General features: G+C 54.1%; 1 protein-coding gene across 5 annotated transcripts; it reads left to right on the forward strand.

Annotated features, from left to right (window-relative positions):
* SMUG1 (single-strand-selective monofunctional uracil-DNA glycosylase 1) lies at positions 1-27,143 on the forward strand. Of its 5 annotated transcripts, XM_040487908.1 has the most exons (5): positions 1-11; positions 7,804-7,807; positions 21,296-21,304; positions 24,321-24,622; positions 25,667-27,143. In XM_040487908.1, the coding sequence occupies exons 4-5, from the start codon at positions 24,332-24,334 to the stop codon at positions 26,192-26,194; spliced, it is 819 nt and encodes a 272-aa protein (XP_040343842.1). In that variant the 5' UTR covers positions 1-11; positions 7,804-7,807; positions 21,296-21,304; positions 24,321-24,331; the 3' UTR covers positions 26,195-27,143. The 5 variants fall into 5 exon arrangements, with proteins under 5 accessions (XP_040343842.1, XP_040343841.1, XP_040343838.1 ...); XM_040487904.1 differs by lacking the exons at positions 1-11; positions 7,804-7,807 and adding an exon at positions 22,582-22,827 and having other exon boundaries at positions 20,547-21,304; XM_040487905.1 differs by lacking the exons at positions 1-11; positions 7,804-7,807 and adding an exon at positions 22,582-22,820 and having other exon boundaries at positions 20,547-21,304.
* Positions 27,144-27,854: the final 711 nt, after the last annotated feature.

Here is a 27,854-nt window from a genome sequence, read left to right on the forward strand (position 1 = left end):
TGCTCTTCTGAGTCTCTGTACATACTTTCCATTTTCTCTTGGCAAATTCCTACTCATTCCTCAAAGCCCAGTTCGAATGTCCCCTTCTTTCTGGGACTTTTTCTCTGACACCCCCAGGATGTTCTTGTGCGCCCATGGATTTCATACACACCTCTTTTTTTAGGGCACTTATCCTGGGACATTTACAAGTCTGTTTTCCCCCACAAGTATTTGAGCTCCTCTAGGGCAAGGTCTGGTTTTTATTTGTCCTTGCACATGCTGGCAGTCCAATATAGGTCTGTTTGGTGAATGACCAACTGGTGTTTCAGCTTCTCCAGTCATGGAGAATCGATGTCTTGTTTCTGCCTCTGGGCCTGGAACATGGCAGGGATACCTCTGCCTGTTTAAAGACTGATTGGGCTCCCTCACCACCAGGGTGGGCTTCGGCTTCCCTTCCCAACCCCAGGAGATCAGCTGTCCCTCTTTCACCCTGTTCTTTGCTCCCCTCCCTACTGGGAGGGGGGTGCTCCAGACCCTCTGGAGACCCAAATCTAAGTTCTGTGCAGGGCTGTTTCTCAAGAGCCCGGAAACAGACGGTAGGGGGAGGCTTCTCCCTCCTGCAGAGACCCAGAGATACCCCGCTTCTTCTTGGACCCCACCCCAAGTCAGTCCACCCCCACCGCAGAGCTCACTCAGTCCTTGCTTGTCTAGCCTGGGGCTTGGGGGCAAAATCATAAATTTGGGAGACAAGAGGCGAGATAAAGATCATTTGTTGAAAATGGTGTCATCAATCATTTGCTGGAGAGAACACATCCACGAATTCCCCAAACCTGGGTGCTCAGCTCCCCCCACCAAGCTCCCTGTTGTGGGTAACCCCGCAAAAAGGGTAACCCCACCCCCACCCCCCAGACCTCCCTGGTCAGCTCCTTCCAGGGCCTGAGGTTGCCAGGTCAGTCTGTTTCAGCCCTTCTGCCCTTCCGCATTCTCAGAAAGCCCTCAGGCGCTCTCCTCTCCCACCTTGGGAGGGTCTCAGGATGGAGAAGACCCATCCCCCACCCTTCCCTGCCCATATTAATGATCACATTTCTGAAAGAGCCTGGAGGGGAGATTCCCAAACTCCTAGTTGCAGAGTTTCAGGCTGAGGATGAACAGATAAATAATGGCTTGCCAAATTAATTAATTATTTTATTAGCCTGAGTAATTATTAATCAGGTCATTAATCACCCAGCTGTGCACTATGAATAGTAATTGCATTGGTGGGGGGGGGGGGGAGCAGCGGTGGAGCAGGTTACAGCTCTAGGGCCTGGCAGCATCTGGACCTTCTCCTGGCCCTGGGAAGGTTTGGGAAGGTTTAGAGGCCCGAACTTTCCCCCTACCCTCACACCCATGCTTGGAGACTAGGAACTGAACAGGGTTTACCTGGATCCCTTTGCAAGGGCAGGCATCAACTTCACCCTTCTCCTCACTTCCGGGGTTCAGACTGCTGCAGGACACAAAGGCAGGGACGTGCGCACAGAGGGAAAGGGAAACGAAGAGAACTTTTACTTGCAGGTGTGTGTGTGTGTGTGTGTGTGTGTGTGTGTGTGTGTGTGTGGACATGGCGAGACTAGGGCAGATGTGATGGGGAGACCGAGACAGAGGCACGTCCTGAATGTGCCAGATGTCCCACAACGTCAGTCTGACCGGTCAGTTGATATGTAAGGGCAATGCTGCGACTGACTCAAAGTTTTGCCTTTGAACCTGATGCTTTGGGATGGCGTAGATGCCACCAAAGAGAAGTAGAGGAGGGAGAAAGGCCGAGGTAAGACACGGTCAGAGGAGAGGAAGGAGGAGGGCAGGATGGTAATGGTTCTTTACCTCTGGACTTGGACCCCTGCCAGCTCCAGTATTTCTTACTTTTCTCTTGCTGGGGCATCTGATGATTTCTTGTGTGCCCTCTTCCCCGCACAACCTACCTGCTCAGGACCGCCTCTCTCCTGCGGTTTGGAGTGGGCCCCAGCTTCTGAATCTTTCCCCTTGGCTATTTCCTGGGACTCTGCCTACTGCCCCTATGGGGTTGGAGGGAGGGGAGATGGGAGAATAAAGGGAAGGGGAAGCGGTGGCAGATTATACTTGCCCTTGACACCAGGAAGTGATCCTGTATCGTCTCCATCTGCTTGCTGTTTAGCGATCCTATCAACTCCTACCTTAGCTCTTGGGCCCCTTCAGATAGCAGTAAACTCCTGTTCCTCGTGTTGTCCCTCTCCCAAATCCTCTTTCTCCCTGGGTCAGGTGTTCCCAGGTCCCCTTCCCTTCCCCACTCACTTGGGGAGGGGTCAGTGATCTTGTTTTTAAGCCTCCCTCTGTGATAGTCCATTTCACTTCTGTTTAGGGTGAATTTCACTCTATTTACAGAAGGTCCCGCTTTGTTTATGACCTGCTTGGGGTCAGTTTCATTTTTGTGTCTCCAGCCTCTTTCCCAGGCACTGTGTGTTTATTCCTCCTCTTGGTACCCTCCTTGCAGGCCCTTCGCTAAGGCCCCACTCTGAGAGGGTGCAGGGGAAGGGAGGGCCTGGGGCTGAGAACGTGGACCCTGCCGCCTGAGGAGATGTTGGGGATGAGAGGGGGCTCTGGAGGCGGGTGGTGGTGGCTCTGACTCCTGGTCTGGGGAGGGCGAATGGAGGGATACCTATTGAGGAGCAGGAACCAGGTAGAGGGCCCCTGGGTCGTGAGAAGGCCTTTCAGGAGAAGGGGCCTTACATGCCCAGGCCACTTGGTTGGGGAGCAGGCTGCCGTGAGAACATGGACCCCCATACTCCTCCAGCCCTGGCCCCCTGGAGGGCCTGTCCACTGCACATCCCTGTTCAGTGTATCCTCACTGCAGAGCTCTGGGGTCAGGCGCAGGGGCAGCTTCTGACAAGACAGAGCCTGTCCTGAGATAAACACAAACACGGGGCCTGGAACCAGCTTCTTGTTTGGAATTCTTGATGGCTGGGGGGTGGTGGTGTTGGGGAGGGGCCTGCTGGCAGGAAAGGAGTTGGGGGGGGAGGGAAGACCTACTGGAGGGTCTAGGGGCACAGAAAGAGGGGACTACAGCCCTGCAGCCCTTGAAGTTGCTCAAGGACTTGTTGCCGACTTTGAGGAAAGGTGCAGCATCCAAAGTCCCCTGAGATTGACCAACCTTTGCAGGAAACAGTAGTGGGCACGGGGGGTGAGCGGAGGGTGAGAGAACTGGGGATTCTCAGCACCTCGGGGTCAGGAAGGGGGAAGGTAGCCCGTCTCAGAGTTACAAGTTCTTCCTCTTGTCTGACTTCCACCCCTCTGGCTGTCAGGGACGGGGGGGGGGGGGGGGAGGGGGGGGGGGTAGGGAGGGCAGGAATGTGAGTGGAGGAAGCAGGTTCTTTGCTCTTCCCGGCGGCCTATTATCATCACCAGTTGTTCATCTCAGCCAGGTTCTGAGTGTTATCTGGAAGACACTCCAGGGAACCAGCTCCAGTTCTGCTGGAGTTTTTATCTTGCCTGCAGACAGACTCAATTAACCTCTTCCCATCCTCAGTGTGTGCGTGTGTGTGTGTGTGTGTGTGTGTGTGTGTGGGAAGGGAACCCTCTGCCCATCCCTAGCAGCCCCGCTTTCCTGTGTCTTTGGGGGCATCACGGACATTCTTCTTTCTCCATGTTCTCTCCTGTCCCCTATCTTTGTCAGGCTGCGACATGGCTGCAGAGGAGGTGTTGTGTATTTTCTCTCCCTCCCTTCCCCTGAACCATCTCTCTGTATCCCTGGGAAGCCCTTCCCCAAGACCTTCCTTCATGTCTTCTCTGCCATTCTGTTTCATCTGCCCCAACTTGTCCTTAGAACCCAGGCATTCTAGGAGTGCCTGGGTGGCTCAGTCGGTTAAGCGTCTGACATCGGCTCAGGTCATGATCTCACAGCTTGTGAGTTCGAGCCCCCCGTCAGGCTCTGTGCTGACAGCTCAGAGCCTGGAGCCTCTTCAGATTCTGTGTCTTTGTCTCTCTCTCTCTCTCTCTCTCTCTCTCTCTCTCTCTGCCCCTCCCCCGCTCACACTCTGTCTCTCAAAAATAAATAAACATTAAAAAAAATTTTTTTAAAGAACCCAGGCATCCTAGTCCTAGACTCCAATTTCAAAACAACTCTGGGCTCTATTGCCCTTGGTCCTTTTATGGATTCTGTAGAGGTTTTTCCAGACACTTGGAACGCTGGAGAGAACCTCCCGGCCTGCCTGGTCGTCCTCTCCTTCCAAAGCTTCTGGTTTCTCAGGAGCAGAGGGAAGAGGAGTGTGCAGTTCTCCCCACTGCCAGCAGAGGGAGACACACTCAAGCCCAGGTCGAGGGTGTGGAGGTGAGGGGTATGAGGTGGGGCCCGCTGTGAGGAGAGGTAGGACAGAGGAAGCTTGCAGCATAGGGACTGGCTTGGGGCAGAATTAGCAGGAAATTCCTAGGACCCTAAATGGGGTGGGAATCTTTACTTTTTGCCTTATGTACAAAATCTATAGTAGCTAATAATATTGGCTACGGTTTGGGGCTGGCACTTTGTATAACATGTCAGAGTCTCAAAATAAGCATGAGGTCCTATTATTTTCATTTCACAGAAGGCTAAACGGAGGCTTGGAAAGGTTAAATCACGTTAGGGCATGTGCCCAAGGTCACACTACAAAGAACTGGCAGCACTGGGATGTAGTGGTCCTTGGGAGGTGGCCCATGCCTGGGGGTCTGCCTCCTCCCCAGACATGCAGTAAGGAGCCTGGAAGGGGCCCTGTGGCGCCCACCCAGCCCCCTCCTTCCGGCACCCAGCAGGGTTCAAAGGAGGGGTTGGGAGGCTGGGCGGGGGACCCCTGCCCCCACAAGCCTCCCTCAGCCTGGCCAGATGCCTTTGGGGCCTGGAGACAAGAGCTGGAGAATGGGGCTGCCATAAACAGTGTCCGGCCGCACCGTGAGGCTGTAAAACCAGCCGGGCAGAGGCTGGAATGTGGAGGGATCCAGGAAGGATTTTCCGGCCTGGGTCTGGCCTGATAGCATCTTTGGGGCCCTGGGGTCAAAGGGGAGCCCGCCTCCCTCCCCTCCCTCTCCTGGCCATCCTGCTGTCTCCCTACCCCTTTCCTGCCCCCTCCCCTCCCACGTTCCTGTCGCTTAGTCCATGTGTCTCTACCTCTACTGGGTCCCTCTCAGCCCCTCTGAGCATTGGTATATCCCATCCCCACCCACCCCTGTGAGCCCGTTGGCTGTGTAATTTTGCGACTTTTTTTTGCCTCACTCCCTTCATCTGTAAAATGAGGAATAGTGCTAGTACCGATCTTAGAGGATAAATGAAGTAATATTTGCAGAGCACTTAGAACAGTGCCTGGCTCTTATTAAGTGCTACCTGTCTGTTAATAAAATAAAGATCAGTGTGTTTCTTCCAGTTTTCCTTCCTGCCCAGGGATCCGGGTGTGCCAGTGGGCTTTCTTCTAATTTCTTCTCACAGCCTTCACTGGGATCTTGGAAGGGAAGCAGCTGAGGGGAAGGGTGGCTCTAAGGACAGGGTGCATGCTGGATGTCCCCACCAGTCCCCACCCTAGGCCTGGCTCTGCGGGCCAGGCGGCCATCCCTCCTCCAGCCAGCAGGGGGCAGCAGATGCCCGGACTGTGTGATGCCCAGGAAGGGATGTCCCTCAGCTACCTGGCCCTGCTGAGCGAAGGGGCCAAGGAGGGTGTGTGTCTGGGGCAAGGCCAGGTTGATTCCTGGGTGCTTCCCTCCTGCCCATGCCTCTCTGTGTGTGAGGGTGAGGGAGGGAGGAGGGTATCTTGCCCTGTCCGTTACTATGTTGTGACATGTTTGGGGGCAGGTGTATGCTTTGGAATGTACCAGAACCACGGTATCAGCATGTTATAGCCAGAAGGGACTCCGACATTGTCTAATGGTCCAATTCTCTGCTTCAGATGAGGAGATCGAGGCCCAGAGAGGGCAAGCTACTTGTTCAGGCTTGCACAGTGAGTTAGTGGCACAGCTTTCGGACTCCCACTCTGTTGCTCTTACTAGTGCGTGTGCGTGTCGGCACGATCTACGTGTGTGTGCTGTTCTGTTCAAAAGCCTGGGCTTCAGAACAAGGGCCTGCTCGGTTCCCAGCCCCTGGGGCTGCCTCTGGGAAGTGGTCCTGCCCGCTCCTCCCCTGGCTCCCCTTCCAGGAGGCTCTGCCTCAACCTTTTCTTCATGGCCAGGATGAAGATTTGCCTTCTTCCCCAGAATCTGGATCTCCAGAGATTGGAGCTCCTGTAATAATAGCAGCCAAAACATTTGTAGAGCCACATGCATCAGACCATTTAACTACTTAATCCTTCCACAGCCTTAGGAGGGAGGCACTCTCGACTACTCTCAATTTACATATGAGGACGCAGAGGCGCAGAAAGGTCAGAGGCCTGGCCCAAGAGCACACAGCGAGCAGGTAACCAGGCTGTCCTGAGGAAGCTCCGAGCACTGAGCGTAACGTATCCTCCAGTGGCGCAAGCCCTAGCCCCGCTACCCTGACTGCTGAGTGCTCCCCGCATGCCAAGCGCTGTGCCAAACACTTCTCTCTAGGCGTGGGCTCTCATCCCCGCGACGGCCCTGCGAGGTCGGTTGCATCACCCCTACTTTGCCGAGAACAGAAGTTCAGTTAGGAAGCAGAGGAGGCACGCCTCTGCCTGCACTCTGTCTGGCCCCACGTGAAACCCGCACACTTAGCCATTTGCTGGCACAGCGCTCTCAAACTTTACATCACCTGGGGACCTTCTTAAAATGCAGACTCCGGTTCAGGAGGTCTGGGGCAAGCCCCAGGATGCCGCATTTCTGTAAGCTCCTTCCAGCGGTGCCCATGCTGTTGGCGCATGGATCATACGTGGAACGCTGAGGGTCTATGGATCCTCCCGATCTCGGCATTATGGGCTTTCTCTGGGCCTCGGTGTCCCCATCTGTAAAAGAGGAGGATCCACAAGTCCGGATTCTTAGTTCAGGGACTTTCCATCCCCACCCCCCTATTATCACTAAGCATTGCCACCCCGTGTCCCAGGGTGGAGGAAGTGGAGGGTGTCTTAAAGACCTCGTGGTGCGCCCTGTTTTCTAGCAGCTGGGGCAACTGAGGCCCTGGGGGGGGGGGGGGGGGGTCCTTTCTCAACATTACAAAGCACATTCGTGGTAGATGTGGAACTGAAACCCACGTCCTTGACTCCCAGTCAGGTGCTCTGCGCTCTTCCTGAAAGGGCCTCGGGTGCTCTAGGAATCCACAGGGAGTCCAAACCACTGGGCAGTGAAAGGGCTGGGGGCTCCCACGAAGGGCTGCGTGAACCCTTATTAAGCCCTTAAGTAGCTTCGAAAGGGAAATTGAGGTACCTGGTGGAAACAGGTTGCCCTCCTTTCCCTGGCACCATCCCGTCTGCCTTGGTTTCTTTCTCCTCCTCTCCTCCCTCTCTGCTTCCTGCTGTCCCTACTCCCTATCCACTCGCGCCATCCCAGCCCACCAGCATCCAGAGTCACAGGTGTGACTTTGAATGGTCATTGACCAATTTGCACCAACAGCCCCACTCTCCCTTTGTCTGGCTCGGTCTCATCTTCCCATGCTCCGTGCCCTCCAGCAGCCCTTCAGCAGGGACAAGCCCCCTGCGGCTGGCAGAGGGGGGCCTGTCTGCCTGGGAGGGTCTAGAGAAGGAAGGTGAGTCCCATCCAGGCAGGGATGGTCCTCCTGCAGAAGCCAGGCTGGAGGGGGGCCCCCAGAATTTCACCCCTGCATTCGGTGGCAATATTCAGGTTGATCTCTCTCTCGGCCTTTGGCAGGGGTTGGAGCACCCATAACCCTTGGTCTTTTCATGCTACTGACAGTCTGGTCTCTGGAGGGGTCTGCTGACCTCACATGTCTATCTAGAGGATGAGTGAGACAGCCGCCCGCCAAGGAAGCCCCGTAGCAGAGCGGAGTCCTGCTCTCTCTTGGTCCCTGCATAAGGCTGAGGAGGGACTGGGAGCCAAGGCGTCTGGTTCCTGGCTTCCTGTAGGACTCAGACTGGAGGGAACAGGAGCAAGCAAGCCTCCTCCTGGCCTTTCCCCAGGGACTCTACGGAAGTTTCTGCCGCCTGGGCAGAGGCCAGGAGGGATTGACTGATGGAGTCATTCATTCTACAAACGCCTATTGAATACTTTCCTTGTGTTAGGTGCCGGGATGGACATCACACACTCAGGCCCAACTCAGATGCTGGTGAAGAAAGAGAAGGGGTCTGTTCCTGCACTAGAGAGTGGAAAGGAGGCCTCAGCAACATCAGGACTGAAAGGCAGGGCCAGGAAGATCTTTCCTGGAGTCGGGGACTGAGGAGGCACGGAGAAGTGAGAGGCCCTCCCTGCCTGCACGTGTGGGGTCCAGTGTGCAGCCGGTGACCTGGGCAGGTGGCTGTGCTTCTCGGGGCGTCATTTCCTTTCCCTGAAAAATGATAGTGTGAGACGAAGTCAGCAGTTCTCAGGTGCGGACTCAGAAACACTGGGGGTTTGGTGTGTGTGGGGGTGCTGGTTAGAATCCAGATTCCCAGGCCCCTCTTATCCAGGAGCTCTGGGGTCTGGACCTAGTCCTGTTCCCCTAAGCCTGCCATGGTCCTGATAGGCAGCCAGCGATGGGTCGTGGAGCTAGGAGGCTGGAGGACCTCGCTGATTCACTCGCTGGCCTGTAATTGGGAGGAAGCACTGTGCTCGACTCTTGACAGTGCTGGATATTGGCTGCATTCGCTTAGATCCCCGACAGGCACTATTGGCCCCAGGAAAGGAAACCCAGGAAAGAAAGACCAGAGCTGTTAAGTGAGACAATCCTGAGCTCTGTAGGTCCCCGCTTCAGGCCTGTGGCTTTTTTCTCCACTCTCTCTGTGCTGGTTTCTTTTCGTGGACGAGACACTTCCCTTTTCCATCTCCTGCCGTGTCCCCTTCCTCTTCCTTTCCTCTCTCGTCCTGTCATTTCCAGTTTCTAATAATCTAAAATATTTTCAGAGGATGTCCTCATCGACCTGGCCCCAGTGTCCCCAAACGACCCTGCCGTTTGCACCAAGTCCCTCCTCCAAGCGGTGTCCAATATTCCTTGCTCCTTCCCCATAGATGGGGAGGAGAGAGGGTCTGAAACACCACCTTGCCGACTCTCACCTGTCTTATCTGACTCCTCCTTGCCTCCTGCTCCCTCCCTCTCATCCATCCTTCCTTCCTCTTCAGGTTTCAGAATTGTTTGGTTTTATGACAAAGGCAAAGAGCCAGAATAATGGAGCCAGCCTCTCCAATCCCAGCTGGAAGGATTGAGGTTAGATGCCTGGAAGAACTTCCAAATAGCCAAAGGGAGCAGTCTTGGAAGGGGGCTGTGGGTCCGGGAGGAAGCCTGATCTCTGTCCAGGTTTATGACCCTCTTCTTCTCCCTAGTTCCTCTTCTTCACCCCCCCCCCCCAAGTTCCTATGGGGTGACTCTGTACCTGACCTCTTCATGGACGTTGGGGGAAGGCTTGGTGGTCATGGGTTCCTCAAGACCCCACTGGTCTCACCGTCCGCTCCAGCCATCCCCCATCACGGTGGGTCTGCGGGGGGTCATCCTCTCTGTGGAGCCAGGGGTGTGAGGGGCCGTGTCTGGGGATGTGGGCACGCCTGGGTGTCCCCGTGTGGTTTGTGTCAACCCTTGCCTGGGAGCTGCAGAGGCCCCATCGTCCCGGGGTTAGCCATTGGGTGTGATGAGCTCAGGGCTGCAGACTGGGCCTTTCTCAGAAGGTGGGGCACCAGGGTTTGCCCCTCACTGGGTCGGTGCTCCCCCACCCCTGCTCCCTGGCTCGGAAGGCTGGGCATCCGGACGCGGAGCTGCCTGTCCTGTCTCCTCATGGCCACAAGGGGGCTCCGGGACCAGGTTTTTCTTTTTTTCCCCTCGGCTGGAGCTGCAAGGATTCCCAGCAGCCCCTGAACACTGAGCTTTTCTGGAAGTGTTGGCCATCCTCTGGCAAGTACCACTGAGGAAGGGTCTCTGCCAGGCTGGGAGGCCATCGGAGAGGGAGGTCGCCTTTGCCCTTCATAGTCCTATTCTGGAAGTACCCCTTTTCTCTGTCTGGAAGTCTTTCCATCTGTCTACCTTCCATTTCCACTGCTACTAGGGAGGGAAGAGACAGGGCTCAGTTAGCCACTTAAAAAAAATTCTTGTGTGTTTGTGTGTGTGTGTGTGTGTGTGTGTGTGTGCATGATCACTCCTCCTTACCCCCCAGGCTTGAAGTAAAATATTTATTCTCTTCCCCATTCTCTGACCACGAGAGCTCAGATTCTGCCCTGACATCATAGCTAAGGACTGGATAGACAGCAGCAGGAAAGATGTAAGCTAGACATTAGGAAGGACTTTCTGACAGAGAGCTTCTGAAAGGGGCTGTACACAGGGCAGTTGCCTGTTCACCTGCGGTGAGGCTCCAGTTCTGTGGGGTTGGGAGAGTCCCCGGTAATCCACAGTCCTAGCCGCACTTCCCTGGTGGGGATCCGAGAAGAGAGGAGGGCTGGGTACGGTTACCTGCCACTGTGCATCTCCGAGCCTCAGAGGACCATGGACGTTTCTGGGCCTTTGGGTTCTGGGGACAAGGAAGAGATCTGTGTGGGGTCTTTCAGAGGAAAACACCTGACCCACTCCCTCTGCTGGCTTGGTGATCACCGGCAGACGGAAGGAGGAGGGGCAGTTTTCTGCCTCCTCTTACCTGTGTCTTCAGAGCCCCTGTTAAGTCTTTAGATTTTTAGACTGAGTATCATCAGCCTCTTAGGCAAAGACTGAGTCGATGCAGGGGGGCTCTCCCGGAAGTGGGAAGTGACACCACAACCTCATACCCTTCCACGGGGTGGGGAGATGACTGGTCCCCCCTCTCTCCTCTGCATCTTGACTTTCAAGTGTGATGTGAAATGTTCTCTCTCTCTCTCTCTCTCTCTCTCTCTCTCTCTCTCCTGTCCATAGTGCTGAAAGGGCCCTGGGGCTGTGGGAAGAGAAGGGTTTTGATGTCAGACCCCGCCTCCTGGAGGCAAATGGAGTACCTACCTCTCTGCCTGGGTCCCTCACATCTGTAGGGTGGGAGTAAGTCCTGCCTCTCAGGTGAGTTTTGTGAGGTAGGGGGTGTTAGGGGCCTTGGGGCACACAGCGCAGCGGGTGCTTCTGTCCTCTGCCCTCTCCCCAGCCTCACTTGTTCTCGAAGAAGGAGAGATGTGCCCATTACCCAGACAGGAAAAGAGGGGCAGGAGTGTCACGAAGGCCCAACTTCCGGGTCTCTGCTGCGCATGTTTGAGAATCGGAAGTTTGGGCTCCCTCCTTCTCACCCCTCCCTCTTTCCTCACCGGCCTTCTCTGACCCTTCTTCCTTCTGCCCCTCACCCCACACATCTTTCATTCCTTGTTTTCTTCTCCCTGTCTTCCTTCTTCCCCACTTCCCCTTCACCTGTATTCCTCTGTTCCTCTACCTTCTTCTCTCTGTTCAATCATTTGATTAGCTTTTAGAAAACCCAGAAGGACACATCCTGAGCCCTTGGACAATCTTCTGGGACTTCTCCTTTTACGTTCGGTGCCAACCTCTTGGTCCTTCTGTTTGACCTCCCCAGCAGGTTGATGCCTCTGTTCCGTGGGCCTGCCTTGGAGAAAGAATGTGGTAATGAAATCTGGTCCAATGAAACAATGTATGCTTTGGCGAAAGAGCCGAGTAGGACAAGTCCCTGAAAGGCTTGTGGTTAGGGAGGGGGGCGGGGCTGTCAGTAGCAATGTGACAAGTACAGCATGCCAGGCTTAAATATGGTATGTGTGTGATGGTGTTGGGGGGGGGCGGAGCTCAAAGGAACGTCAGGGAAGCCTTCATGGAGGAGGCAACAGCTCAGCTGGGTTTTGAGGGATGAGCTGGAGTTTTTCCAGTTCATAAGGTGGTGGGAAGAAAGGCAGTCCTGTTAGAGGGGCCACCATGGGTAAAAGCACGTTGCTGAGGAAGGGCGAGGAGAATTCAGGGAATTGCCAGTGATTTGGTGTGGCTGGATCCCAGGGAGCTTGTGGGAGACTACAATCCCAGCCCAGAAGAGGGTAAGCAACAGTATCTAACGGTTAGCTCACCGGACAGCAAGAGGGGTGAAGAACAGGGCATTGCTCAGGGCCAAATGAATGACAAGGAGAGGGTAGAATGGAGACGTTCAGAAGAGTTCTCATTTTCTCCCTACTTGCTGACCATACTGCCCTGGGAAAGTTACTTAACAGATCCCGGGCCTCAGTAGCCTCATCTATAAAATGGGGATAGTGGTGCATCAGTTACCTGAAGACAGGTAAGGCAAAACGGTGTGGCTTCCTGAGGTGCCTTCCAGTACTGAGATCTGTAGTTTTATGATCACTCTGGACTGTGTGACCAAGGAAATCTTCATGGAAGAGGAGGGCTTGGGGCCTGACCTTAAAGAATGGCTAATGTTGAACTAAACAGAGAAGGGGAAAGCTGGCGGAAACGCGGGGACAAGGTCAGAGGGAGGACAGCGAAAATCATGTCTGGAGGATAGTGTGTGGCTGGTGCTGGGTAGTGAAATGCTGTCTGTAAGGGAGGAGAGAAGGTGTCCCTTGGCAGGGCAGGGAAGTGTCTTGTGCTGGCGGGAGATGTATGACAGACTCACTGGCACCAGTGTGTGGACCCCACCCTTGCTCCCACCCACCCTCTCTCTGCCCCCAACCCCCCCGGGGGCCAGACTGAGCTCGAGAGAGCCTGGAATTGGAGGGACAAGGTCTGTGGGATGACTGGGAATCAGGGGCATGCAAATGAGATGCAAACACCATGTAAATCAGCCACTCCCCGCTATACCCCTGCCTGAGGTCTGTTTTGTCTGGGGCTGAGCTAGCGGGAGGGTGGGGGGAGCAGAGGGTCCTTCCCCTTCCTGCTGGAGCTCCTCCTGCCGCATTGGATAAGCCTGGCCAGATATGGGGACACGGTTCTATACTGCCCTTTCGGTTCTGCAGGCCCAGGAGCTGTCCCCAGAGCTGGAGGCCTTGCCCCTCCTGTCTATCCCTGGAGGATCGGCCGGGTTCCTGTGGGAGCCTCCCCAAACCCACAGGAAGTGTCTGGTCTCCCTGAGAGGGTACATGACGGGCAGGTCAGAGAGATGGCCCCAGACTGGGGTCGCTGGGATGAGACCACAGAGAGGGAAACTGAAGGGACAGGGACACGGCATGGAGAGGCCTCAAGAGAACAAAAATTCCCAGGAAATGATAGTTGTGGACCCAGTGAACAAAAAGCCCCAGAGATCCCGAGAGACACATTTCAGCAGAGACCCTGACTGGCAGGGACAGACAGCGCTTCTCTGTGTCCAGCCTGAAACATGCCGCAGCAGTCCCCTGTCAGCTTCCTCTGGCCTGTCTGCCTGTCCCTGGCTGACGGTCCCTTTGTCTGTCTGGCTCTTTGTTTGTTTGTCTCTTTGTTTGCCTGTCTCTCTCCCAGCCTCTCCTTTCCCCCCTCTCTGCTGTCTGTCTGTCGGCCCCGACCTGTCTGTCTGTTGTTGCCGTCTGCCCTGTCCACCTTCCCAGGGAGACAAAACTGCTCGTTGGGACCGTGGGACCCCTGGGTCCTGGCCTCCTGGTCTTGGACAGGTTCTCACTTTTCTTCCTCCTGAAGCTGGGCCTCAGTTTCCTCCTTTCTGGGATGGCCCCATCTTGTGCCTCCTCTCATACTTATAAGAATCAGGAGTGTGGGTAGGTGGCCATATTTATGATTACTCAGGCATTGGAACAAAGGGTCTATAATTCATTGGAGAGCCGACACTGCTTTTCGACCTTCTGAGGACAAAACAAGAAGGAAATAATGGCTGCAGCATGAGGCACAGTGGTTAGATATTCAGAGGGACTTCCCAAAAGGGGGGTGTAGGAAATGTGAGAACAGATGAGCAAAAACGATTTAGCAACCATGTTCATAATCTCCCATGGAAGAGCCCCACGGAAGGAAAGGTGATGGCCAATATGACCTTCCCGGGTCCATGTAGTCTAAATGTCTTTTAATGTCGTAAGGTAGCAGGGACTTGCATGAGAAGTCCAAGGTACCGATCTCTGCCACCACCTACCCGGGGAGTGGGGGGGTCTCAGCTGTATAACCTCCTTGGTGGCTGGGGGAGGCCCTGAAGGGAAAGGGGTGTGGAGGAAGTGCTATCTATCTCCCCACCTTCACCCTATTTCCCACCATCTTCCCAAGCTCAGGACCACCCCGCCCTTCCCTCCCCCCCCCCCCCAATCCATGAGAGATGGCTGCTGGGGACGGAGTGATGTATGTAATGCAGATAAAATGTCAGCAATTCTAAATGGGTCCGGAGATGCAGCCATGGGGGGGGGGGAGGGAGAGAGGGCGGAGCAGGGGGGAGAGAGGAAGGGAAAATGAGATGTGGGTCCTTACCAGGGATGGCAGCAGGGGCAGACACCCCCTCCCCCCAGCAAAGGCCAGCGGAGGGCTGGGCCCAGGCGGCAGGAGCCCAAATGAGATTTTGAAGAGGGAGCTGGAGGGTGGGGGGTGGAGGAGAGGAGGAGGCGGGTGGGGGCAGCGGGGCCGGAGCTGCTGATGTATAGCGGTTTCATAACTTCCTCAGTATTAAAGGCAGGTTCATGGGGAGGGCAGCGCCATTAATCACCAGGCTGAATGGGGCTGGGATTTGCTGAGAGACGCGCTTGCTGTCTGCTGCGCCCGCCCCGCTCAGGGCGGGAGGGGGCAGGCAGGGATGCCCCTCCTGAACTGAAGGGTAAGACCCCAGGAATCTATTCCGGGTGTTGGGCAAGTGGGTCCTTGCTGGTACCGGAGGGAGCTGGGAGGGGGCATCGGGGACCTCGGCAGGAAGAAGGAAAAGGATGAAGGGGGTTGTGGCAGGAGCTAGGGGAAGTGGGGTAGGGGCTGGGGGGGGAATGATGGGGATCAGAGGCTGAGGGGGGACCCCGGGGGAGAACAACTGGGTGGGGGGAGGGTTGTGCATTTGAACATGAAATTGATCACATGTAAATATAATGTAAATAGCATGCAAATGAGCACAGGATTTCTCTGGGTCCATAGCTCAGGCATTCTGTTTCTTGGACTGAGAATTGGGGCCAATTTGCATCCAGTTGCATGCCCAGTGCCTCGTTTCTTTATTATTAATATTTTCAGAGGGAGAACTCAAGGTCTCACTTGCTAAGGGGGTGAGGAAGCCAAGGTGAGGCTGGTCTTCTGGGCTCTCGGCAGAAGGATGGGGCCACCTCCCGGGAATGGTAGCATCAGGAAAAAAATGACAGGCCTAGTGACAGCGAGGGGGCTGGGTGGTAGGACTCCTGGGCTATGCCTGAGATGGTGGCTGTCAGAGAGGCAGAGGCTCAGTAGTGAGGCAGAAACATGGAGAGAGACAGATCTCCACAACTTTGGAGACAGACTCTGAGCAGATAAGACCAGGATGTGTTGCGGATCCTTTACAGTCGGTTTTGTCATCCTCTCTTCCAGGGGAAGAATGAAATGATCAGCTCAAGGACATACAGCTGGTAGTTACCGTCGGCCATTGCCAAACCCCCAACTCCCAAGTTTCCCCCAAAGTTGAGTGCTCCTTCAACCCGCCGTAAGGGCATCTCTGAATGAGATAAACAAAAATGCACAGCAGATATTTTTCTGTTTTCAAAAGATATTTATTTAGCACCTAATAGGTACAAGGCAGTGGGCTTGTGCCCAGGAGAGAGGGGAATGATTGCCGACCTCTCAAAACAATCGAGCAGGGGCTGTAAGGTACGTTAGCAATAAGTGAAACACTTAAGAGTTGGTGACAAGGCTCCCCGGGGATGCGCAAGCAAAGGGAGGATCAGAGAATGCTTCCAAGGGGAGTGAGTAGAATGTATTCAGTGCCAGAGATGGGGAGGGAAGAATGTTCCAGGCGAAGGGGACAAGATGGGTCACTGTGCAAAGGCGGTAGAGGATGAATCAGCAAAGCTTTCCAATGTGTCATGGGATAGAGTGTGTGGAGAGGCGTGAGGAAGGTCAGGCTCAGATGACAGGGGCATCAGGATATGAGAGGGTGGGGAGGCCAAACCGGGGATGTGGATGTCACCTGGAGGCCAGCCATGAGTAGCAAAGAGGGTAAATCACTCATTGGATCGTCGATTCGGTCAACGGACGTTTCTTGGGCATCAGACACGGACCAGAGCTGTCCTGGTACCTTAGGATGCAAAGACCACATGTGGTCCCTCCTTCAGGAAGTTCAGTCAGCAGCAGTGTCCTCGTCAGTAAGCGGGGATATAGAGTACGGCCCTTGCCGTGTTACTATGAGGAGCTCGCGTAAAGTACTTAGGGCGGTGTCAGGTGTAAAAGGAAAACTCAGGAAAGGTTCGCTACTGTCATCATCCTTATCGCCGTTCTGAAAGGTGTGAAACGGAGGGCAGAGGCAGAGAAAGGGGTCAGCCGTCCATTGTGAACTTGGGGAGAGATGGAGTAGGGCAGCGGGGACAGGTTCAAAAGGGCTGTGGAGACAAGAGAAGGCAAGTGACAGAAGCAGTGACAAGGGCAGGGACAGCATGGCCTGGGAGCACTGCAGGGAGGGAAGCAGGGCTTGGAAGTCTCCTCCTCGGTCAAGTCCCTGCTCGGCTGCTGGTTCCTTGGCGGTGCAGGGTAGGGCAGGGCTGGGTGGCGGGTAGGCCGGAAGGTGGTATGTTGGGCCTCCTTCCTACTTGGCTAGGTGGCTCCCCTCTCACAGACTCATCTAGACTCTTCTCAGTGGCTTAAGTTGGCTCACCCTGCGGGAGAGGCTCCTCCCACTCTGCCACAAGTTGTGCTGCAGGATTTGGGGACCAGTCCAGTCCCCTTGGCTGGCCGTCCATCTGAGATCTGTGTGGTCCCCTCAGGATAATTGCTCCGGACAACTCGAACACCACTCAGACAGATTGCCCGGCCTCCCCGCCCCGACACCTCCCACCACTGCATCAAGCCAAATTACTTAGCACCCCCCAGCCCCGGGCTCCGGCGAAAATCCGATTAGTGAAGAGAGAGCCGCGCTGAGCTGACAGCTCCTCCGATAATTGCTTCCCAAGTAAGCGATGCAAATCAGCCCATCCAGCCTGTCCTGCTCCTCTCCGGGGGACCCCGGCGTCCAGGCCCCAGGAGAAGGAGAACACCTGAGTTGGAGAGACCTGGAAGCCGTCACCTGCCTTCGGTTAAGTGACCATCAATCCGTAAAGCTGGTCTGTGCTGCCTTGGGGCTGAGGTGTGGGTGGGGGGTGGTGAGGCTGGACCAGGAACCCCACTGGCTCTGCATTTCTGTCTTCTCTGGGAGCACGCCACTCTGCCCCTTATCTCACCCCTTGGAGAAGTAGCCTCTGTACCCATTTGCCAGTAAGGTAGAGGAAGGCAGAGCGATAGAAGACACGGGAACAGGGTGAACCTGTTAACAAAGCAATGGATGTGTCCACGGCCAGGCTTCCCCAGTTCTCCCATTCTGGGAGGGAGGGGAGAGCGGGACAAGAGAGCGTTCTCCCTTTGTGAGTCACCTCCCCACAAGGTTGGGGGAAAACACTGAACGTTAAGTCCCCACAGAGCTGGCATGGGCCTTCGATATGATCTATTTTTGGAGGACTGGGAAGCCTGGTCAACCTTGAGACTTTTGTGCCTGTACCAAGGAGGACATGTTTTTGGGATGTGGTGGCCCTTGCTCACCCCACACGTCAGGGAGTTCTCTCCCCTCCCTTATTCAAGGTCCTTTGAAGGGCCTGCTAATACCCTTTTTTTTTTAGTGCTTTTCCTTCCTACATCTTTACCTCAAGTTCTTTCTTTCTCTGACCCTCTCATCCAATTTCCTGATGATCTTCGAGAACTTCCCTTGCAATCCTGAACTTCCGGCCCCCACACCTAGCCCATATGGGTCACTGTCTCTGTGGAAATCTCCAGGGATGCATTGCCCAGTCTTGACCTCTGTGCTTGTGCGTCTGATGTGGCTCTGTGGCCTGGATCTTGGGTTGTCCGACTAGCATCTGCCTGAGACCCGGACACACAGTCGCAACAACAATAACTAACCTTTCTAGAGCACTATTCTGTGCTAGCCACGGTACTAAGCACCTATGTAATGAAGTCATTTTTTTTTTATTAAAAAAAATCTTTATTTATTTTTGAGAGACAGAGCGTGAGCAGGGGAGAAGCAGAGAGAGAGAGGGAGACACAGAATGTGAAGCAGGCTCCAGGCTCTGAGCCGTCAGCACACAGCCGGACGCGGGGCTCGAACTCACGAACTGTGAGATCATGACCCAAGCTGAAGTCAGACGCTCAACCGACCGAGCCACCCAGGCGCCCCTGTAATGAAGTCATTTAATTATCACCAAAGAAAAGATGGATTACAATGACTATCCGATTTTACAACTGAGCTAACTGAGGCACGGAGAAGCAGCTTGCCCAAGGTCAGTAAGTGGCAAAGCTGGGATCCAAATCCAGGCAGTCCTAGTCCTGAGACCACACTCTGAAGGCCTCTGCTATGCCACCTCTCCTCTCCAACGCTTTTTATTTTATTTTTGTTAAGTTTTATTTATTTTGAGAGAGAGGGGTAGGGGGAGAGGGGGGAGAGAGAATCCCAAGCAGGCTCTGCACCGTCAGTGCCAAGATGGCTGTGGGGTTCAAACTCAACAACCACAAGATCGTGACCTGAGCTGAAATCAAGAGTTGGATGCTTAACCGACTGAACCACCCAGGCACCCCTCCAAGGCTTTAAAAAAAAAAAAATGTTTATTGGGCTGAGAGAGGGAAACCCCCTAGTGTGGAGGAGCTGGAGGATATGGTTAGGCTGAAAGTCAAACACCAGAAGCCCGTTGAGGTCCCCTAGGGCAGAGGTGGCAGGAGTTACCAAGGGTGACATCTGGTACTTGGGGAGGGGGAAACGCGGCCCTCACCTCTTCCAATCCCTGATACCTATTTTCTACACTGGAGCCGCGCAGCTAGGAAACCCCCCTCTACTCTGGAAGCATGGAGGCAGGGGAAGAAGGGCTAAAAAATCCGCCTAGAAGCCAATGAGCGGAGAGTCAGAGCTAGGACCACCAGAAGCCGATAGATGGCGCTCGTGGCCCAACACAGCCTCGGCAGCTCCAGGAAACCAAAGGAAAACAAGCCCTCCCGTTAACCCCTTCCTGCCTGGGCTCTGGCCCCAGGAGCAGCCTGCTGGGCAGCAGAGGGCCCTGCCCCAAGCCTGGCTGGACCCTAAGGAGTGGCCCAACTCTCCAGGCTCTGTCCAGGCTACAGGTATGCTCCTGCTCCTGCCAGGTAAGTTCTAACCATAAATCACAATCGGCCAGGCTTTGGAGACTTCCCAGAGGGCCAGGAGACTAGGATACAGGCAAGACAGGTTGGCAGCCCCCACCCCAGCCCAAGTTTCATCTCTTAGGCTTTACCTTTTGAAAATCTCTCTGTCTCTGTTACTAAGCACCCCCACTTCAGGACAGTTCCTCACCTCCATCTTCCCTGAGAAGGACCCACCAGGTGGGGAAGAGTAGCATGGTCTAGAGACAGAGAAGGCTCCCGGAGCCCTGCGGGGTCAGCTACAAGAACTCACTGTGGGGTTGCCTGAGACTCAGTTTCTGCCTATGTTGGGACTCCCTATCTTTGGGCTCCTGGTGTAAATGGGCTTACAGGGACAGAAACAGTCCTCTAAGTCTTTCTGGAAGTTGACATTGGGAGTGGGGGTCCTGGGGGCATCTCTGTTTGCTTGTCACTCATTTTACTCATTACTTTCTTACCAGGAGTGGCCTTGGAATGTGGAGGGGACGCCATGATGATAAACTGGAAGCAGCTCGCAACCAAGTGGCAAAGGGATGGGGTGGGCAGGAGGGTTGCCCAAAGGATGGTGAGGCTCCTAGCATTTTTAAGCAATAAGATGACAACACAGTGTGGTTCCCCCACCCCGCCCCCATAATTTTGGTTCAGAGACATACAAACGCATAGATCTGTGAAGAGAGAGGAGCCTGACGGGGCAGTTGGTTCTAGAAGCTCAGGATACTCTTATTTCAGCCATTCCAGAGAAAGAAGCAGAGGCATGGGGATAGATGTACACAGAGGAAGACCGAGACACATAGATACAGAGAAAAAACCATCAAGAGAGTAGGGATAGAGAGACATTTACATAGGCAGAGAGAGGCAAGGACAAGCAGGGAAGGAATCTGACACAAGTGCCACCTCAGGGAATAACAGACTGTGAGGTGGATGATTAACTTTATTTGCAAAGTCTTGCAAAGGTGGGGTGGTTTTTCACCTTTGGTGTCAGAGGGTTGCTGCTCACAGTTCCCTGAAGCTCATGCCGCACCCAGTTAAGTTTTTGTCTGTTGGTAGGAGAGCAGGGGAGGGTTGGGAAGGGGGTGGCATCCTTGTTCTCGCTCCTTTTCCTGTCCTGGGGTTCACTGGTCTCCTTCTTTACCACCTGTAGGGGGACCTTGCTTCTTCTTGATCTCAGTCATGGCTGTGCTGAGGGGTGCAGGGGGTAGGGGGTGGGAGGGATTTAGAAGATAATTAGCCTTATGGGGCTTGCCGTGTAATGAAAATCTTAGAGTCAGGACACAGAAATATACCCAGGTGGGGGACAAGAACAAAATTAGGAACGGGACAGCTCTGGACATTGTTTTGGGTTGGGGAGGTGGGAGGGAATGGACTGTTAGGTGCAGCCATGGGATTAGGATTGGTCAGGGAAGGTGTCCTGGACAGAGTATTTGAGGGGAAGGATTTGGAAGGATGGGAGATTATAGGGCTGGGTAGACTGCACAGCAGAGGAGAGAGAGAAATCAAATGGGAAAGCCATGGAAACACAGGCTTGGGCAGTAATGGGAAATGGAAGTGTCTCAAAGCCACTACTAAAGAGTTGTCAGCAAAATAAATAAATAAATAAGAATAAAGTTGTTAGCAGATTCCAGAAGTGCCTCCTTGGATTTTCTAGATACTGTCCTTTGAGGGCTGCAAAGAAGAGATCTCTTATCCCTTGGGCAGCAGGAGGACTAGAAATGGCCTTTTTTCATTTAATACCCTCAGGTGAGCTTCGAGATTGGGGTATGGTTGAAGCTCCTTGATTCGCAGTCCTGTTGGGAAAAGTCTTGTCGATGAACTTTTGGAAGGGTGCTGCCCTTGAGGGCTAGCGGCCAGGACCTCTGAGATCTTTAATGAGCCTGGTCTCTCCTAAAGCCTTCTTGATTTTGCTCTGATGTAAGGAATAAACTACAACCCCCAGAGTCACTTAGGGCTAACTTAGCACGCCTTCCGGGGATTTGAGTATTTCCGGCGGAAGTTGCCGCCGCTACGCCAATCTCCTTCCCTAAGCAAAGTAGACTACAATTCCCTCTGTCCTCCGCGCCCGGGGGCGGGGAAGGGAACCGGAAACCGGATGGAGAGCTGAACCAGGTGAGGAAGTAGGGACCCGGGGACCTGGGGTGCTGGGGGGCCGGCTTGGGGCTCTCAGGGTTGCGAGGCGGTGTCGAGTGGGGAGTCAGAATGTGTGTGTTTGAGGGACCCTTGCTCCGTTTGGGGCTTGCCCCGGCGCAGGGGGAGTCGAGTCCACGGAACCTCCCTGAGGGCCTGCGGAGACGTGGCTTTCCCGTCGGGCGGAGCCCTAGGGCGGACGCGGAGGTTTCTTACGGACCCCTAGCTGGCGGCCCTCTCAGAACCAGTAGGAGGGATAAAGTGGTGTTTTTAAGTCCATGACCTACTACTGCTGCTATTCGTTTAAGGATTGCTGATTGTCCCTGTGGACTCCTTGGAGTGCCCCCAAGGGATAGGGGAGTGGATAGTGTCTAGAATTACTTCTTCCACTTCCTGGATTTAGTGTCAGAGAACCTGGATGGCCAGACATTGCTGGATCACCCTCCGCGGCCTTTGCACCTAATACGACGCTGTAATTTATAATGTATCGACGTTTCTTAAGTCTCTGGTTCTTGGTGACTTTGGATAGGACTTCCAAGTTCCACCTTTGGGTTCTCGTAGTGCTTTGTTTAGGACAATAAAGCTCAAGTCACAGTGTATGAAAATTGTTTTATCTGTTTCTGAGCGTGGCCTCCATTTTCTACACTTGATCTTAGCCAAAAGGCCGAGAAGCGATTCCATTTTCTTATTATTTATTATTTCTTCTTCAAGAGATGACCACAGTGCCTTTCATGAAGAGACTCATAAATATTGGAAAAAATAAATGAGTTAACAGCTTTTGATAGGTCGGATGGAATTTGTGATTTCATAGGGAGGAGAGTTAAATGGCTTGCGTAAGAGAAACTTAGAAAACTAGGGCTAGAAATTGATTCAGTTGACACTCAGACTGTGGTTCTTGTTATCAGATTAGGCTGTGAAGCTGGAATGCTGAAAACAAAGCCTTGTCACTCTTTTTCATACTCCTCAGCCTTGCTGTCCCCAGCACAGGTCTCTGAAGGTCAAAGGTAGGCTCAGTGGAAGAGGAGAGAGATCCCAGAGCTGGAACAGCCAGTCCACTAACATTGGCACTACATGAGGGGATGCCGAGCAGGGGCCCCTCGAGACATTTGAGTTCTCCACAGTTCCCTTCTGGGCTTTTGTTTGAGCCCAGTTGGCCCTGGTTAGCCATCTGCACAGAGCAGTTAAAGACTTCTGAGATCAGTCTGGGGAAAGATTGTCTAAGTTTGGCCCTGACTTTTTTTTCTCTTCTGCTCCCCTAGGCTGAGGTCAGAGAACAGATTGATGGATCAAGCTGTTCAGTCAACCCCTGAGGTCCCTTCTGGGAGAAGAGGTTGAGAGGGAGAAGAACCCTGACCCCTGCCCTATGGGAGGCCCAAACAGGTTGGAAACGTCCAGAGCCTGGCAAGCCCTCAGAAACAAGCAGAATGCCAAGTGGACAGTTGAACCTTGAGTGAAATCAGGCTGTAGAAATGGAGAGTTGCTCGGGAAAGACTCCGAGGTAGAAGGTAGTTTTAAACAGGATTGGAAAAGATGGAATGGACAGAGCTGAGCAGGTGTTTGTTGATTACCTAATAAAAGCTAGGATCTTGAAGGTATAGAGGGAAACTGAACAGGGCACCCTAGGAAGTTGGTTTAAAATACAGATTCCCAGGTCTCACACCAGACCTTCTCATGTGTGGGGTGGGACTGGGAAGCCACGGCAAATGCCACAGTGTCCTGAGGTGGGAAGGGACCAATGGGATCCCTGGAGCTGCATCTTGCAGGATGGGGCCCGATTTGGATGTGTGGAGAGGCAGAGGGGTCACAGTCCTGGTTGATTCAAAGAGTGTGTCTGGTCGGATTTGAAGAAATGGCGTGTGCAGAGTTTTGGGAGTTGGGGTAGGAAAGGCATTTTGAAAGCGTGAGTGGAACGGTCAGACTGGAACACTGGGTTTGTGGGGGAATTGTGAGAAGGAAGATTCGGAAGAATTGCCTTTGTAGGCTGTAGAACTTGCCGGAGTGCTCCCTCAGCCTCCTCACCCCCATCTTCCCCCTTTCTCCTCTGCTTCTCCACTTCCTCCCCCCCCCCCCCCCCCACATCCCTTATGTTACTTTTATTGAGTGGATATTATTATTCTTAGTATTTGGATGAGAAAACCTGAAGCTCTGGCCATGGTTACATGGTTGTAAGAGTCTATTCTGAGTCTGGTAATCATCCTACTCACCACTGAGAATTCTTGACTGTGGGCAAGAAGCTGGGCTGGGTTTGGGTGGGGCGGGGGTTGTTGGATGAGCAGGGTGGCTGACTGAACCGTCTCAGGCAAGATGAGATGGGTGGTTAAGAGCGTAGCCTTGAGCCAGACAGATTGGGTGCAGATTTCAGCTTCATTACTTGTTAACCGCATGACCCTGGGCCAGTTACTTGGTCTTACTAAGCCTCAGTCTTCTCACCTGTAACATGGGAGCAATAATAGTCCCCTCATGGGGTTGTTAGGGGGACCAATGAGGTGTACCTGGCACAGAGCAATTGCTCACCACCTGGAAGCGATTGTAATTAGCCTCCTGTAATTAGTCTCCGGGCTCTGGCTGTGCACCTGCATCTCATTCTTCAGCACATTGGTTTTCAGGACACAGCCCATCCTGGCTGCGCTTGTTTTATTAAGGGTGACATTAGAGGCGCTGGAAGTTTGCCACCAGTAAATATATGCTGAACACCTACCATGTGTCTGGAATGGCCTAGGAACTAGTGATTCAAGACCTATGCCTGATGGAAAGGAGGTTTGGAGTGGGGGACGATGGCTTAGTCTAACCAGGTAACATATGGAGAAGAAGTATACTTGAAGCGGGGGGAGGAAGGACCCATCACTACCAAGAACTGAGATGAACTCAGTCAACCCTAGGGGGTTGGGGGACGACTGACAGTCTCTTCTGAGCCCAGGAAAGGGCAGCCCTGGCCAGTCTGGATCCCTCTGACTCTAGGGCTGAGGGCTGATGAAGCTTCTGTTCATCTCTTTTCCAGGTGGCAGTGACATGGCTTTGCCCCAGGCTTATCCACTGGGGCCCCTCCATGAACCTGCGAGTGCCCTAATGGAGCCCCAGCCTTGCCCTCAAAACTTGGCTGAAGGCTTCCTGGAGGAGGAGCTTCGGCTCAGCTCTGAACTGAGCCAGCTGCGGTTCTCAGAGCCCGTGGGCATCATCTACAATCCTGTGGAGTATGCGTGGGAGCCACACCATAGCTATGTGACCCGCTACTGCCAGGGCCCCAAGGAAGTGCTATTCCTGGGCATGAACCCAGGACCCTTTGGCATGGCCCAGACTGGGGTAAAGGGCTTGGCTTCCCCTGGCGGGTGGAGTGGGAGGCTCCAGGGTGGATGTTTGGTCGTGTGTGCTGTGGGGGGAGGAGCGTGGGCCTGGCTGTGCACATGTGTGGGTGCGGGCCCCCTCGTCCCCTCCCAGGACACATGCTGGCTCCTGTGGTTTCAGACGCTCTCCTGGCCTTGCCGCCTGTAGTTAACCAAGCACATTAATGGTAGTTCCGTTTCCCCTGTGAGCTGTCCACTAATTGCCTCTGCGAGCCCTTCCTTCCGCCAGCTCCATCTAACCCTTACCTTGCCGGATCTCCTCTTTCCCTAGAGCATGGTTGGGGTCGGGAGAGGGACCAGGACTACTGGGTCCTCAGGGGAGACTGGTCGACAGGGGTGGGTATGGAGGAGACGCAGGGCATCCAGCCGGCCTGCTTCTGTTTCTTACCTGAGGAGAGATTGAAAACAGAGCTGGCTCTGGGGCTTGCCTGCTTTCCTTTCAGACCTCAGGATGAGTGAATGCCCCTCAGTGGGGGTGCTTGGCAGATGGGGGAGGGGAAGAGGCTTCAGGGCAGGAGGCTCAATCGCTTTTATTGACCCCAACTGGGGGATGAAAGGTGATCAATGATGATCGATGGAAATGACAACCTGAGGCTTGGGGCTGAGAGGGCGCCCAGAGAGCAGTGGTCAGTCCTGTCCTTGGGCCTCCTCTGCCCCTGGCCGCTTTCTGTCTCAGACCATCTGTCTGTCCCCAGTACTACCCATCATATCCTGTGTAGGACCAGATATTCCCATATAGTCTTTGCATGTGGTCCCAAAGGCAGGTGGGGATAGAAGCAAACAGACAGATTCTTCTGGATTGCAGTCCACAATGAGAAGTTGGAGAAAGATGAGCAGGATCAAACCTTAGGGCCAGAATTTTTGTCTCGAGCCTTTGGGTGAAGGGGTGGGGGTGGGGTGTCCAGACTGGGTCCTCATGCAGGGTGGAGAGGGGTCAGCTGACCCAGAACCCAGGCATCAGGTCTCCGGAATGAAACCCCCGTGTCTCTCTCCCTCCCGGCAGGTGCCCTTTGGGGAAGTGAACGTAGTCCGGGACTGGTTGGGCATCGGGGGGCATGTGTTGACCCCTCCCCAAGAGCACCCTAAGCGACCAGTGCTGGGACTGGAGTGCCCTCAGTCAGAGGTGAGCGGTGCCCGGTTCTGGGGCCTTTTCCGGAAACTGTGTGGACAGCCTGAAGTCTTCTTCCGTCACTGTTTTGTCCACAATCTGTGTCCTCTGCTCTTCCTGACCCCCAGTGGGCGCAACGTCACTCCCGCTGAGCTACCTGCCGAGCAGCGAGAACAGCTTCTTGGGGCCTGTGACGCGGCCCTCCGCCGGCAGGTGCAGCTGCTGGGGGTGCGGCTGGTGGTGGGAGTGGGGCGGCTGGCAGAGCAGCGGGCACGGCGGGCTCTGGCAGGCCTGATGCCTGTGGTCCGGGTGGAGGGGCTCCTGCACCCCTCACCTCGTAGCCCTCAAGCCAACAGGGGCTGGGAGGCTGTGGCCAAGGAGAGACTGAATGAGCTGGGGCTGCTGCCGCTGCTAATGAAATGAGTGCCTACGTGGCCCGGCACGGGACACGTTCAAGGTCCCCAAGTCATTCTGGGGCAAGCCATGTGCTTCCTGGACCGGAGCAACAGAGTCTTCCCGGGCTCCCTCCCTGGTTTCTGGGACCTGGCGTGGCAGTTTTGACACTACTCTGGCTTGCTGCTTCCTTCACCTTCCTTCCAGCACTGCCTCTGGTCATGTGGTAACCAACTCCACAGAGACCTGCCATCTGCAAACTGCTCTACCTCAGTGTTCCCTTGGGAGCCTCTGGTCAGCTGAGAGTGACTTCTGAGGTCGTGTTTGCTGTGTTAGAGAAAAGATCCTGCCAGGATCCCCACCCGTCCTCATAGAACAGCTTCCTTCAAGCTGAGCCTTTTCCTCACAGGGACCAGGACAAAGCGAGAGGCATGGATGTTAAGAGGAAACTTCCCCACGGGAGACTGAGGCTGGGTCAGAGAAAGAATTCAGTGTGGCAGAGTGGGGAAAGACCAGAAGACCCGGATTTTCATCTCGGCTTTGAGACTTTACGGCTTTGGGCAAATCAGCGAACCTCTCCAAGCCTCAGGATCCTCATCTGTAAAACGAGGATCCCTAACTCATGCGGTTGGTGTGGGGATTAAGTGAGGGAACACTTGAAAGTGGCTTGCGTAGTGCCAGGCAGGTGGGTGCTTGTTAATCTCGCTTTCTTGCCTCTTGGGTGGGGCATTGCTATATCACACTACAGCGGGAGCTCCCGCGCTCTGTAGACCTTCCTGGGTGAGGGGCAGATTCTTGCCCTGCCAGAGATGGACCAGTCACTTCATGAAACCCCCAGCCTGTGATTTTTAGTCTAAGCATGAAAAGTTCCTAAACCCTTTTGTGTGGTCCTTTTTTTTTTTTTTTTCCTTCCTGCATATGAGTCCGAAGTGGTGGTTTAGATTTTCCCTTCTCTTACCTCTTCACTGTTTGCAAAGGGTTCTCATGGGTATCTGGGAAGAGATGTAAACAGGTCTCTGATTGCCTTACCAGAGCTTAAGGGTCTCTGTCAGGGGTTCGTCTGCTACTCAGGGCCCCGGGGGAGCAGGCAGTGAGTGGGCGGATGGGAGCACGGTATCTCCACTTAACTCATCTCTTCTGTCTGCTGGCTGGCATGCCCCTTTAGGAGGACTGGGAAGGTGAATCAGTTTGGGAATAGGATGGGTCTTGAGGCCATCTTAATGACGACACACTGGTCGGACTCCCATCTCCTGGGACAGGGCATCTCCGGCTTTCAAAATTAATAAGATTTTTACTATAGGGGAACCTGGCTGGCTCGGTCAGAGGACCATGTGACTCATGATCTCGGGGTTGTGAGTTGGAGTCCCATGTGAGGTGTAGAGATTACTGAAAAAACATACATATAAAATAAACTTTAAGAAACGTGAGGTTTTTGTATAATAAAGACTTTTTTTTTTTTGGTATAATAAAGAATTTGGCTGTTGTCCTTGGGTCTTGGGAGGGAGTCTCTCAGTCCTTGGAATTTCCCAAGTAATAGGAGTGTCTTTGTTATTCATGGAGTGCCCCTCAACCACACCAGAGGCTATGCGGAAATTGACTCTGGATGAGGGCTGACTGTGCCAGAAAGGCCAACCATTTGATTAGAGGGTTGGGGCTATGAGCTAGGTGATACCAGCCTGCCCTGGGTCGG

Source organism: Herpailurus yagouaroundi, unplaced genomic scaffold (assembly GCF_014898765.1).
Source record: "Herpailurus yagouaroundi ecotype Mexico unplaced genomic scaffold, PumYag 166, whole genome shotgun sequence".
NCBI classification, from domain to species: domain Eukaryota; kingdom Metazoa; phylum Chordata; class Mammalia; order Carnivora; family Felidae; genus Herpailurus; species Herpailurus yagouaroundi.

What these genes read in the sequence shown, in the direction of transcription:
- SMUG1 (XM_040487908.1), top strand. Translation starts at nt 24,332, where the DNA reads ATGGCTTTGCCCCAGGCTTATCCACTGGGGCCCCTCCATGAACCTGCG. An exon ending in TTGGCATGGCCCAGACTGGG is followed by an intron (nt 24,623 to 25,666) that starts GTAAAGGGCTTG and finishes CCCTCCCGGCAG; the next exon opens with GTGCCCTTTGGGGAAGTGAA.